Source organism: Gobius niger (genome assembly GCF_951799975.1).
Source record: "Gobius niger genome assembly, chromosome: 11".
NCBI lineage: Eukaryota > Metazoa > Chordata > Actinopteri > Gobiiformes > Gobiidae > Gobius > Gobius niger.
Genome location: NC_136862.1, coordinates 34039842 through 34051966, shown reverse-complemented (window position 1 = coordinate 34051966; position 12125 = coordinate 34039842). Strand labels below are relative to the sequence as shown.

The 12125-nt window shown below is 46.4% G+C and overlaps 1 protein-coding gene across 1 annotated transcript in view; it reads left to right on the top strand.

Moving 5' to 3' along the window:
- LOC306970362 (platelet-derived growth factor receptor beta-like) overlaps positions 1–12125 on the top strand; it is a 44373-nt gene that overhangs the window by 22012 nt on the left and 10236 nt on the right. The window contains exons 17-19 of the mRNA XM_079566318.1: positions 1649–1750; positions 1816–1918; positions 10798–10916. Of these exons, the coding sequence (XP_079422444.1) occupies positions 1649–1750; positions 1816–1918; positions 10798–10916 (324 nt within the window). The remainder of the gene's footprint in view (positions 1–1648; positions 1751–1815; positions 1919–10797; positions 10917–12125) is intronic.

Below are 12125 nucleotides of genomic sequence, written 5' to 3'. Positions count from 1 at the left end.
TTCTCTTCACCCATTATTTTTTAATTCAAGTTAAAGCACAGTTTGTCCTGTTTGTATTTATATTTTACTTTATGAAGAAAATAAGACAGAGCTGACTAAGTTTGAACCCTAGACCTTATGCTGAGTTCACGCCAAACACAGCCAACGCCTCCACATTGAAGATACATGTTGGACGTGCCTCGGGGAGGGTCAAGAGATCCTGCAGCGCGTCCCGTGCCTCATGTGCCTCTTGTGCCTCTTGTGCCTTTTGTGCCTTTTGTGCCTCATGTGCCTCTTGTGCCTCTTGTGCCTCATGTGCCTCATGAGCCTCTTGTGCCTCTTGTGCCTCTTGTGCCTCATGTGCCTCTTGTGCCTCATGTGCCTCATGTGCCTCTTGTGCCTCTTGTGCCTCATGTGCCTCTTGTGCCTCATGTGCCTCATGTGCCTCTTGTGCCTCATGTGCCTCTTGTGCCTCTTGTGCCTCATGTGCCTCATGAGCCTCTTGTGCCTCTTGTGCCTCTTGTGCCTCATGTGCCTCTTGTGCCTCATGTGCCTCATGTGCCTCTTGTGCCTCTTGTGCCTCATGTGCCTCTTGTGCCTCATGTGCCTCATGTGCCTCTTGTGCCTCATGTGCCTCTTGTGCCTCTTGTGCCTCATGTGCCTCATGAGCCTCTTGTGCCTCTTGTGCCTCTTGTGCCTCATGTGCCTCTTGTGCCTCATGTGCCTCATGTGCCTCTTGTGCCTCTTGTGCCTCATGTGCCTCTTGTGCCTCATGTGCCTCATGTGCCTCTTGTGCCTCATGTGCCTCTTGTGCCTCATGTGCCTCATGTGCCTCATGTGCCTCTTGTGCCTCATGTGCCTCATGTGCCTCATGTGCCTCATGTGCCTCATGTGCCTCTTGTGCCTCTTGTGCCTCATGTGCCTCATGTGCCTCTTGTGCCTCATGTGCCTCATGTGCCTCTTGTGCCTCATGTGCCTCATGTGCCTCATGTGCCTCTTGTGCCTCATGTGCCTCTTGTGCCTCATGTGCCTCTTGTGCCTCTTGTGCCTCTTGTGCCTCATGTGCCTCATGTGCCTCATGTGCCTCTTGTGCCTCTTGTGCCTCATGTGCCTCATGTGCCTCTTGTGCCTCTTGTGCCTCTTGTGCCTCATGTGCCTCTTGTGCCTCTTGTGCCTCATGTGCCTCATGTGCCTCATGTGCCTCATGTGCCTCATGTGCCTCATGTGCCTCATGTGCCTCCTGTGCCTCCTGTGCCTCATGTGCCTCCTGTGCCTCTTGTGCCTCCGTGCCTCTAGAGCCTCTTGTTCAAAAACAAGATAAAACACATCAAAACACTCTCAAAGGAGACTTTCTTTTTTTTCAAATTGACTTATACTTACTTACTTATACTTATGTCATATACGACCACCAGCAATGATGAATAATATGAAATAATTCTATTTCTTTTTTTTCCATTATCAGTGTGACCAGCCAGTCCGTGTGGATAGTCAGCGGGGAGATTAACTTTGGTGTTTTTTTGTTTTTGTGTAAAGTCAGTTTGTTTAGTTGTGCAGTGCAGTGGCCCCGGGGGGATTCCTTGTGTGTCACATGACACGAGCAGCATAGAATCCATAATGTCCCATGAAAACAATCAACTGATCAACTGTAACGTGTTGTTGTCTCCTGTAGCGGGTGCAGCTCTCCAGTCGCTCCTGGCAGACCTAAAAATCCTGCTCCATGTGGGCACCCACATGAACCTCCTCAACCCCCTGGGAGCCTGCACCAAAGATGGTATGTCAGATGCCCTCCCGTCCTCTACTCCTGTGATGCCATTTTATCCACACACTTTTGTGCAGGTGGCTTGATGGTGATCTCAGAGTGGTGTTGTCACGGAGACCTCAGCTCATACCTGAGGAAACACAAGCACACCTTAACCACAGGCTCCACCTACTTTCGAAGGTAAGCGCAAGCGTTTTTATGGGATAGATAGATTTGTTTTAGAACTGTAGTTCGACTAATGGTAGTTTCATCACAGAGTGGACAAGAGAGAGTAAAGGTTTGTACAAAATGTGGAATTCCAAAGCAGGTTCTGTACATCAGAAGATACTGTCTTCTATTTGAATTATATTCAAAAAGGACAAAACATTGTTACATTTTCAATTTTTCAGTATAGATTTTAAACTTTTATTGACTATTTATAGAAATATAGCACACACTGCAAAATATGCTACCCTATACCATACAAAATAAAATGGTATCAGTTTTTTTCTGGCTACAGTGGGCTACTAAAAACTTACAAATGGTTTGGCATTATTGAATAGTTGCAAGTCTCTTTGGACAAGTTCTATTTTAGTAAACGTGGCATAACGTCTCTGATCAGCAGAAACCACGTCAGAAGCACTCATATCTGTGAGCACCCAATGACCACACGGCCACACAGCCCTCTCCTCGCTGACCACTTGTCGTAGTATAAAGCGGTATAACTTTCACCTCAGCGTCAGTGCATGTATATATATGTATATATATATATATATATATATATATATATATATATATATATATATATATATATTAGGGGTGTAACTATACGTTTTTTAAGCGATACGATATGTATCGATTTGAGGCCAAACAATTCGATATAAAACGATGTATCATTTTTTTTGGACCGATACGATTTGAGCGATACAGTGGATTTTCGATACGATATTCGATACTTTGAACATTGGATTTTCAGCAAATTAAGCAATAATTATTACAAGTAACTGATCATAAATACAACACAAGGCATTTGCACCGGATTTTATTTAAAAATTCACTTCAGATTTGCTGATTGTTGAATCAAACAACAGTGGACAAAATACACTCACAAAAGTGCAATAAACAGCTAAGATAAAGAGCTGTATATATATTTTAGTTACAGTATAATCTTCAGTTTATTTTCAGTTTAAGACCTCTCTTCTTTTGGCTTTACATCTTCTTGAGTGAAGCCCCCAAATACAGCTTATACAGCCTTTCAGTGAGTGGGACAGGAAAAATGAAGGGCCGCTGTCACATGACAAGTTACCTAACAAAGTTACCTGGGTGTCACTGCATGATTTTGACCGTCACGTCTCACACACAGACACTGTAGTGTATATGTTTTGGACTCACAGAGCGCCTCATCCTCTCGCTACAACCTCTGTTAACAACAATGCCAACAAAATACAACACTAGCAGCGCATCGCCAGAGCCAAAAGCAACAACACCAGCTATTACCAGACTGCATTTGACTTTCCACCAGTTTCTCTCATTAACCTAGTTATCAAGCGCCTCCAGTTCATCCATAGCCTGAAATGCTACGACAGACTTCAAACTTTGAACCACACGGCCCAGGCCCGTGCAGGCTCGTTCACTTTACAATCACCACGTCTTACAATGTAACATCTAAAAATCATATAAGACAAAAGGATATCTTGCTGTGTTTACTCGGCTTTAGCCCCGAAACAGAACTTTTTCTCTCACCTGGCTGCCTGCTGTGAGTAGCTTTTCGATGCGGCCCATGTGGAGGCTCTTGCATGATTGTCAGGCTGCCGTTAGATTTCCCTTGGCATTTATACTATAGCGTCCAGTGGAATGAACCAGGCGCTAGTGTTTAACAAACACCCGCCATGACAGATTTAAACATTTCCGGTTACAAGAAAGGGAAATGACGCAATCAATTTGGCCGGAATTTCCAAAATAAAACATAAAGTCCCAACATATACAGTCTACCACCAGCGACCCGTTGTCTGATGATTATCATCTTTCTTACAAAAATAAACTCTTCCTCGATGAACGCGCACAACGTGCTTCTGTTATTGTTGCTCCTGACGTAACTCCCCTGCGGCCACAGGCGCTCCATGATGACGCAACGTCACCAAAAACGGGTTAAAAGTTGAATAAAGTAACATTTAGCCCAATATTTGAAGCAAAAATAATGTAATTGTATTTTGATTTAATGTTTCTTTTCAATATATCGATACAAATCTATCATTATTAATTAAAAGCGATGTACATCGATGTGTGGCCAGAATCGATGCTAGCTAGCCGAGCGCCGATCGATATATCAGATCAAAGACATAACATATCGATACATCGATTAAATAGATGAATCGTTATATATATATATACACACTGCTCACAAAAACTTAGGGCACACTCAAAAAACACAATGCAACTGGACGTCGGGCCCTCATACCCCCCTCATGGAGTCGGTTCTGACCGTTTGAGGACCAACACGCACATTTGTGGCCCTCTGGAGGTCATTTTGTAGGGCTCGGGCAGTGCTTCTCCTGTGTCTCCGTGCACAAATGAGCAGATAGCGGTCCTGCTGCTGGGTTGTTGACCTCGGTCGGCCCCCCCCAGGTCTCCTGGTGTACTGGCCTGTCTCCTGGTATCTCCTCCATGCTCTGGACACTGCGCTGGGAGACAAAGTAAACCTTCTTGCCACAGCACGAATGGACGTGCCATTTTGGATGAGCATCACTCCCTGAGCAGCTTCTGTGGGTTGTAGATGCTCCTCATGATGCCTCTAGTGGTGAGAACACTGGACAAATGCAAAAGTGTTCCAAAAATACAGTACAAAGGATGAAGACAGGGAAATGGTCTGTGGTCACCACCTGCAAAACCATTCCTCTTTTGGAGTGATCTTGTATATATATATATATATATATATATATATATATATATATATATATATATATATATATATATATATATGTTAGGGTGCATCAAACGCCCCAATGTCAACCAATTATCATGTCCCCAGTATTAAAACATTCCTTTGGTCAAAAAAAGAATTTCTACAATTTTTTGTTTAATTCCAACATTGTTTAGGGCGTCCACGTCAATAAGCAAGATTTGCATTATGAAGCATATGCAAAATTCATTTATCTGAATGTTATGTGCTGTTGATCTCTTTACTTATTTAATATTTTACAATGGTATTGAATTTGATTAAATAACTATTCTTTGCTTGTTTATTCAAGTTGTTTGTGAAGTCTGCGATCTTTGAAAGTGAGTTTTTACTAAATATTTTGTTTTAAACCTTCACAAACTGTTATTACAGGGCTGTTAGATTTAGCACATTTTGACTGTTAACACATTGAGTGCCGCGCTGTTTTTGGGATTTAGCTGTTGAGTGCCAACAATCCAGACCATTTTTTGATCTTGGAGGCTAAGCAGGGTCAGGCCTGGTTAGTGCTTGGATTGGAGACCGCCTGAGAATACCAGGTGCTATAAGCTTTTACCTCCTGTCCAGGCCAGGGCTAAGACCTCCAGTCCAAACAGCTCCAAGCTGGGTCTGATACCTCGGGCCCGGTCCTAACAGCCTCAGGAAGGGTCTGAGACCTCCAACCCGCTCCCGACAGCTCCAGGCTGGGGCAGAGACCTCCAGCCTGCTCCTGACAGCTCCAGGCCAGGTCAGATGCCTTGGGCCTGGTCCTAACCGCTTCAGGAGGGTTCTGAGACCTCCATCCCACTCCCGACAGCTCCAGGCTGGGGCAAAGACCTCCAGCCTGCTCCTGACAGCTCCAGGCTGGGGCAGAGACCACGGGCCCGCTCATGACAGCTCCGGGCCGGGTCTAAGACCTCCAGCCCAGCCCTAGCTGCCTCAAGACTGGGGTTAAGGCCTTCAGCCTGACAATAACAGCCTCAGGGTGGGGCTAAGACCTCCAGTCTGCTCCTGACAGCTCCTGGCCGGGTCCGATGCCTTGGGCCTGGTACTAACAGCCTCAGGAGGGGTCTGAGACCTCCATCCCGCTCCTGGCAGCTCCGGGCCGGGTCTATGACCTCCAGCCCGGCCCTAACAGCCTCAAGACTGGGGTTAAGGCCTTCAGCCTGACAATAACAGCCTCAGGGTGGGGCTAAGACCTCCAGTCTTTTCCCGACAGCTCCAGGCTGGGTCTAAGACCTCCAACACTCCCATCAGTTCCGGGCCGGGTCTGAGACCTCCAGCCCAGACCTAGCAGCCTCAGGACGGGGCTGAGACGTCCACCCCTGTCCCAAGACCTCCAGCCAGGCCCCAACACCCACCACAACCATCCCCCCTCTCATCCACTAACCCTACCCCGGTCAGGGCACCCCCAAACCCGCCTACCTGCACACACTCAGCCCCCTGGCTCCTCCGCACCTCCAGGGACACCCTGCACACCCCTCGGACACGGTGACCCACTCTTAAGCACCTTTCCTCAGACCAGACCCTAACTGGAAAAACTGGAAATATGCGCTAAATGGCAAATTGGCTAAATGGCAGTAGCGTGAAGGGTCTTGCCTTCATATATATATATATATATACATATATATATATATATATATATATATATATATATATATATATATATACTAGCCTCGCTAGTCTCCACATTTGATATTCTGAGATTATGAGTGATTACAAAGAAATGTCCAACCCGTCACACAGTTCAGCTGTAGACCAGTGGTTCCCAACCCATTTAAAAAAGTATGGCCACTACAAATGTGTAAAATAAAGAATGCAAAAAATAATTTCAAACCAACTGCAATTGGAGTGTTTGATGCACCCGTACTCCTCTCTTATAAACTACAACGACAATATGTTCGCTAAACTCAGGTAATAGATTTCAAGAGACAGTGGAATAATTATGGATAAATATTAGGGGTTCAGCTCTAACGGTTTGGTTCACGGTGCAGGACCCGTGGTTTGGTGCATCACGGTAGTGTACAATCAAAAAAATAATAAGTAGGTTTTGAACTGAAATAGCCTAATGATCGTTGTTAGACAGTATTTATAACCTTACAATAAAATTGGCAATGCTTTCCAAGCTGCTTTAGAATAAAATGTACCTCTGGGCTCACAATACGTGAAAGCAGAATCGAAAACAAATGGTACAGCAGCAAAGTTAAAAAAAAAGAAAGAAAAAAACTACGCAGTGCAGGCCATGCACTCGTTAAGTGGTAGTTTCATTTTCGCTTTTACTCACACGGAGGATAAATCAGTCGGAGCAGCGCGTTTGATTAGGGGCTCGTGTTTGAGCAGGTTTTGGGCAATGTTTTGCGTGTACTTAAACAAAGACACGCAGATGTCTTTTGGAGGATGTAACTGTACCTGTGCGGAGCGTCTGCAGGTTAGCGGTGAGTGACGATGACACACATCGCCCTGTTTGGATGCGCGCACACATACACGCGCGCGCCCTGTTTGGATGCGCGCACACGCACCGCCCTGTTTGGATGCGCGCACACGCACGGCAGCACCAACCACGCACACACTCAGTACTGTCGCCAGGCTTCCTGGTGTTCCCAAACTGTCTCCCATCCCAGTCCTAACCAGGCCCGTCCCTGCTTAGCTTCAAAGTCGGTATGGGAAATAAACATGGCGGCGCCCAGGCAGCGGCCATTGAGATTGCGGTTTCTATTATAGATATATGAAAGGAAAGACCCTTCACGCTACTGCCTACCTCATACAATGATGAGAGACAATGAAATGAATGACATGCCAGCTCAGACGTTGCCCGGCCAAACAAGGTCTGCGTCAGGTGCTGGGGAACCAGAGCACCTTGATGTAAAATGGGCTACTGGAACAAGGCGGAAATGGGCGAGATGCGAGAACAGGGCTCTGATGGAGCTACTACTCCAGTAACCCGAGCCAGAGGGGCTACATGCAGAGGATGTGGGAGAAATGGTTACTTCGAAACCCACAGTCCAAACTCAAGGCAAAACAACTAGTAGCTCAGTGTTCCAACATCCACAAACGGCAACTGCTATCACAACTTGAGATTGACGAGGTACAACACCAATGCTCCGGCAACAGGGAGCCAGGACACCAGGTCAGAGGGGAGTTAACACCAGCCCCCCCAATGGAGATTGGGTACGAAGCCCCAATAAGCGCAATCACGCTGAACAAGGCAGCGACTGGCCTGAAAAATAAGATCATGGCAAAAATGTCCAGCAGGCAACCCCAAAGCCAATTACAGAGGCTAAGAGAAGTACTGTCAGAAAGTCTCCTAGAAGATGTGAATGCAGCTCTGAGAGCAAATCCTAAATCAACCATCACTGAAACCAATGAGCTGATATACTCCACAGCAGCAGTGATCCTAGAGACGCTTGGCTATCGTAAGAGCAACCATGAGATGAAATACCCACCATGGAAAAGAAGGCTGGAGGAAAACATCAAGGCAGCACGGAGGGAAGTGAGTCAATTGACAGAGGCCTTGAAAGGTGCAATGAAAAAGCAAGTGCCCAAAAGGTACAGCCAGATGCCCATACCTGGCAGTTTCCAAGCCTTGGCCAGCCCCCTAAAGAGATACACGAGAGACAACGAAGCCAGACGAGTAAATCGTCTGTTCGCAACTCAACCAGCGAAAGTGTACGCTCAGTGGCAGGGTAACAATAACAGAGCAGACCCACCAAGGCTGGAAACTGAACAGTACTGGAAATGCATATGGGAGAAGGAGGCAGCACACAACAGTGATGCACAGTGGCTGGTGGCTCTGAGAGAGGACCACAGCAACCTCCCTGAACAGAATCCAGTTACCATCACAGTGGCAGACGTCCAAGAAAGAGCCTCAGGTATGAAAAACTGGACAGCACCAGGCCCTGACATGATACACGCCTACTGGCTTAAGAAACTCACGGCACTCCATGAGCGCTTGGCAGCACAAATGAACCAGCTGCTGAGGGATGGGAATCACCCTGAATGGTTAACCGAAGGGCGCACAATCCTGATCCTGAAGGATCCCTCAAAGGGTACAGTCCCATCCAACTATCGGCCAATAACCTGCCTCTCCACAACATGGAAGCTCATGTCCGGCACCATAGCGGCTAAGATAAGCGGGCACATGGATCAATACATGAGCACAGCTCAGAAGGGAATCGGTAAAGATACCAGAGGGGCCAAACACCAGCTCCTGGTAGACAGAACAGTCGCTCGAGACTGCAGAACCCGACACACTAACCTGAGCACTGCCTGGATTGATTACAAGAAAGCCTACGACTCAATGCCACATACTTGGATCATTGAATGCCTGGAGCTCTACAACATCAAGAGGACTCTAAGAGCCTTCATTGCAAACTCGATGAGGTTGTGGATAACCACCCTTGAAGCCAATGGCAAGCCACTTGCACAAGTCTCCATCAAATGTGGCATATTACAAGGAGACGCCCTGTCCCCACTGCTGTTCTGCATAGGTCTGAACCCCCCTCAGCCAAATCAACAAGACTGGCTATGGATACCGACTCAGGAACGGGGCCACCATCAGTCACCTCCTCTACATGGATGACATCAAGCTGTACGCTAAGAATGAGCGAGACATCGACTCACTGATCCATACCACCCGGATATACAGTGCAGACATTGGGATGTCATTCGGACTAAAGAAGTGTGGCCGGATGGTGACTCAGAGAGGGAAGGTAGTCCACACAGAAGGTCTCACTCCCAGAAGGAACAATAGCAGACATTGAGGACAGTTCCAAGCAAATGGCAACCTCGAAGAGGTGACAAGGAAAGCGGCTACGGCCAAATACCTCCAACGAGTAAGGCAGGTCCTAAGCAGCAGCTCAATGGCAAGAACAAGTCCTGGGCAATAAATAGCTACGCCCTGCCAGTAATCAGATACCCTGCAGGAATAATAAGCTGGCCAAAGGATGAGATACAGACCACAGATGTTAAGACGCAAAAGCTCCTAACCATGCACGGAGGGTTCCACCCCAAATCCAGCACTCTGAGACTGTACGCTAGCCGTAAGGAAGGAGGCCGAGGACTAGTGACCGTGAGAGCCACTATCCAGGATGAAACATCCAAGATCCATAAGTACATCAAGGACAAGGCTCCAACAGATGACGTGCTCAGTGAATGTCTCAGACAATGGGGAACAGAAGATGAGGTGCTGGAGGTCCCGTCATGGGAGGACAAGCCCCTACACGGCATGTACCACCCAAACATAACTGAAGTGGCGGATATACAGAAATCCTACCAATGGCTAGACAGAGCCGGACTAAAGGACAGCACAGAGGCCCATCATGGCTGCACAGGAGCAGGCCTTGAGCACCAGAGCAATAGAGGCCCAGATCTACCACACCAGACAAGACCCCAGGTGTAGACTGTGCAAAGAGGCCAATGAGACAATCCAGCACATAACTGCAGGGTGTAAGATGCTGCAGGGAAAGCTTACATGGAACGCCATAACCAATTGGCTGGTATAGTGTACAGGAACATCTGTGCAGAGTATGGGCTGGAAACCCCAAGGTCAAAGTGGGAAACACCTCCAAAGGTGGTCGAGAATGACCGAGCCAAGATCCTGTGGGACTTCCAGATACAGACGGACAGAATGGTAATGGCAAACCAACCGGACATTGTGGTGGTGACAAAGAGCAGAGGAAAGCCATTGTGGTCGACATAGCAATAACAAACGACTTCAACATCAGGAAAAAGGAACATGAGAAACTAGAGAAATACCAGGGGCTCAGAGAAGAGCTGGAGAAAACCTGGAGGGTGAAGGCATCAGTGGTGCCCGTGGTCGTGGGGGCACTCGGGGCAGTGACCCCCAAACTGGAGGAGTGGCTCCAGCAGATCCCAGGAAATACATCAGACATCTCGGTCCAGAAAAGTGCAGTCCTAGGAACTGCAAAGATACTGCGCAGAACCCTCAAGCTCCCAGGCCTCTGGTAGAGGACCCGAGCTTGGAGGAAAAAGAGACCGCCCGCGGAGGGTGAGGAAGAGAACTAAAAGCTAACGGGGAAAGAGGAAAATAACTGTATTTGGGTCCATCTTGAGCCCAAAATATATTGTCTTTCATTTACTGAACATGTTCAGCTATTTTAAAAATGTGTTTCTTGTTTTGTCCCGTCAGTGAGAGCGATGGCTACATGGACATGGACTCCGGGGGTTCTCAGTACGTCGCCATGAAACAACTGTGTGTTCCCCAACAACCAGAGTATGAGCTCCTGCACAATACCCCCAATACATCAGGTACTACCTACACAAAAATTAGCACAATAGCTAAATTCATGTGGTATAATTTACTGTCCCTTAATGGGGGAATTGATCTTGGGCACATGGTGCTGATTCAGCTACATCCAAACAGGACATCATCAAAATAGACATGATAATAAAGTAAGAAGATCCTTATTTCCTGTTTTTTCCAAATTAATTCTGCTGTAGCATACCACACTCTCTAAAATGGCCTGATAGAATACAGGCATGTTTTTTTAAAGCAGAACCCCCAAACAGGCACAAGGCACTGCTTTAGAAGCATCACACATGGGTCTCATGTAAATACAGTGGATTGTAGCCTAATTTCCATCCGTTTTACCCCTTCACACTCGGAGGAAACCTATGCACACACAGGGATAACATGCAAACTAAACACAGAAAGGCCCTGTCCCGCCGGGGATTGAACCCAGGAGCTTCTAGCTTAAGAACAAGCACTAACCTCAAAGATGTTGTTTCATATTCAGTGGTGACTTTTGCTACAACTTTCCAACGAGAGGCTTTGCATGTATACTGCCCATTAGCGCCATGATATCTCAATCATATTTTAGATTCCCAGAGTGGTCTTCACTCGTTTCTGCGTTAAAACAACTATTTCAACTATTAACACTACTAATTAGTACCTTGAATCAGTGTTTGCTTTGTTCTGTTTGTGAATAAAATACTACCTGTGCCTCCTTCTGACTTTCATTTGGTTTGGGCCATGTTGAAGGACGCTGACCCCTGTCTGTGGGCAACAAATGTTGCAGTCCATTTTTCTGTGTTAAAAATATTTAAATTATGTATTTTCAGCCCCCTGCACTGTCACTCAAAAAGTTGTTACTTCGGGTCCGAAGTGCCGTCATGCACAAGTTTAATATAGAAGGTGCTGTTACATGTATGACCTGAGGTGGCAGCAGTGAGTATAAAATGACCGACTTGCATCTAGCCCCTTTAAACTATCATTTTACCACAACTCATCATAATCTATTTTTATGCATGCTCTTATATTTTTATAGTTTATTATTTATTTCTCCAGAGTTTTATTTTAAATTTTTCATGTTGCACGTTTGCACCAAAGAAAATTCCTACTTTCTGAAGCTGTTCACTAACACTGGCAATAAAACCTATTCTGATTCTGATTCCTTTGGGAGGTTAGCCGTGTCTCACTGAAATAAATATACAGTATAACTATTGTAAACAGTATGT